Source organism: Tilletiaria anomala (assembly GCF_000711695.1).
Source record: "Tilletiaria anomala UBC 951 chromosome Unknown K437scaffold_283, whole genome shotgun sequence".
In the NCBI taxonomy this organism is placed as follows: Eukaryota; Fungi; Basidiomycota; class Exobasidiomycetes; order Georgefischeriales; family Tilletiariaceae; genus Tilletiaria; species Tilletiaria anomala.
This window is the reverse complement of record NW_013546739.1, coordinates 1-1,143: the sequence shown is the minus strand read 5'-3', so window position 1 is coordinate 1,143 and position 1,143 is coordinate 1. Positions and strand designations below refer to the sequence as shown.

The 1,143-nt window shown below is 60.3% G+C and overlaps 1 protein-coding gene across 1 annotated transcript; it reads right to left on the bottom strand.

Moving 5' to 3' along the window:
• On the bottom strand, nucleotides 1-1,143 carry K437DRAFT_260441 (uncharacterized protein). Its single transcript, XM_013384236.1, has one exon. It carries the CDS (start codon nucleotides 985-987, stop codon nucleotides 328-330), a length of 660 nt encoding a protein of 219 aa, XP_013239690.1. The 5' UTR covers nucleotides 988-1,143; the 3' UTR covers nucleotides 1-327.

Genomic DNA, 1,143 nt, shown 5'->3' with positions numbered 1-1,143 from the left:
CGTGTTCACACCCTATGCGCATGCTCTCGAACGGAGCAAGCATCTATCAAGCGCGGATCGCGCGATCGATGGGGCTCAACGCACATGAACAATTGCGCCGCTCTAAGCAATTACTTGTCTTCTGCTGGCCACGAAGCAGCCATTGACCGGTTGCCATGTATTGGCACGATGCCTTTTCACGACGTCAGGCTCGCCACATTCCCGCTCAGACGGCATGACGGGTAGAGTGAGACTCATCACACCGTTCTCACCATAACTTACGAAGCCTCTGCGCATCTGGACAACACCTGCAGCTGTGGATGGAAACCAGGGTGTTCAGACCTCTGCTCATCGTCTTTGGCTGGCCACTCGTTTTTGAACGAGGTCGGCAATCACCCCAACCTGCCGCTTCACGCTTATGCACGAGACTCGCGCGCGCATCACCACCGACTCGAGGCCGGCAATGCCATCAGCCTCATCAGCAGCAGCATCGACAGCGAAAAGCACCTCCTCACGCGCACAACCACAGCATCTCATCTCGCGTGATACCCAGAGCCGGCAATCTGGCGGCGCAGATGTTGGTGGGAGTGTGACACTCACGCCTTTTCCAGCAATGTTGGGAACGGTGGTGGCGTGCGGGCTACAGGAGCAGCATTTGCGTCCGCTTCCAGCTTGCGCGCTTTGTTGGGCGCTACTTCTTCTCCTTCGATGGCGGGAGAGACGAGTGCGGAAGCGGCAGCGGCGGCGGACGCAGAGGCTGCGCTGGGGCAAGACCGGCTGGCCGTGCGGACCGTGCGCGCTGCAGATGGTGAAGATACAGTGCGACGCAAATCGCCCGCGGGCGGAGCAGCGCCGCTGCAAGATCTGTTCACCCCGACCCGAGGAGGTTCGAGGACGCACCTGGGCGCTGTCTAGCCGCAGCAAAGGGCGTATGCGAAGTCGTTGGCGACCACCACCGCCTCCGGCAGCGGTAATGGGAGCATCAGCACGCGAAGCGACGCAGCGCATCGTTTAAACCTGTTCCTATTCAGTCGCACGAGAACGGGCAGGGGCAGGGACCGGCTAGGATGAGGAGCAGGCGAGAAGCTGGAACGGCAGAAGCGCGAGTTCGAGCAGAAAGTGAGGAGTGCTACTGATGCTAGGCGATTGGAGTGGGAGATCAAG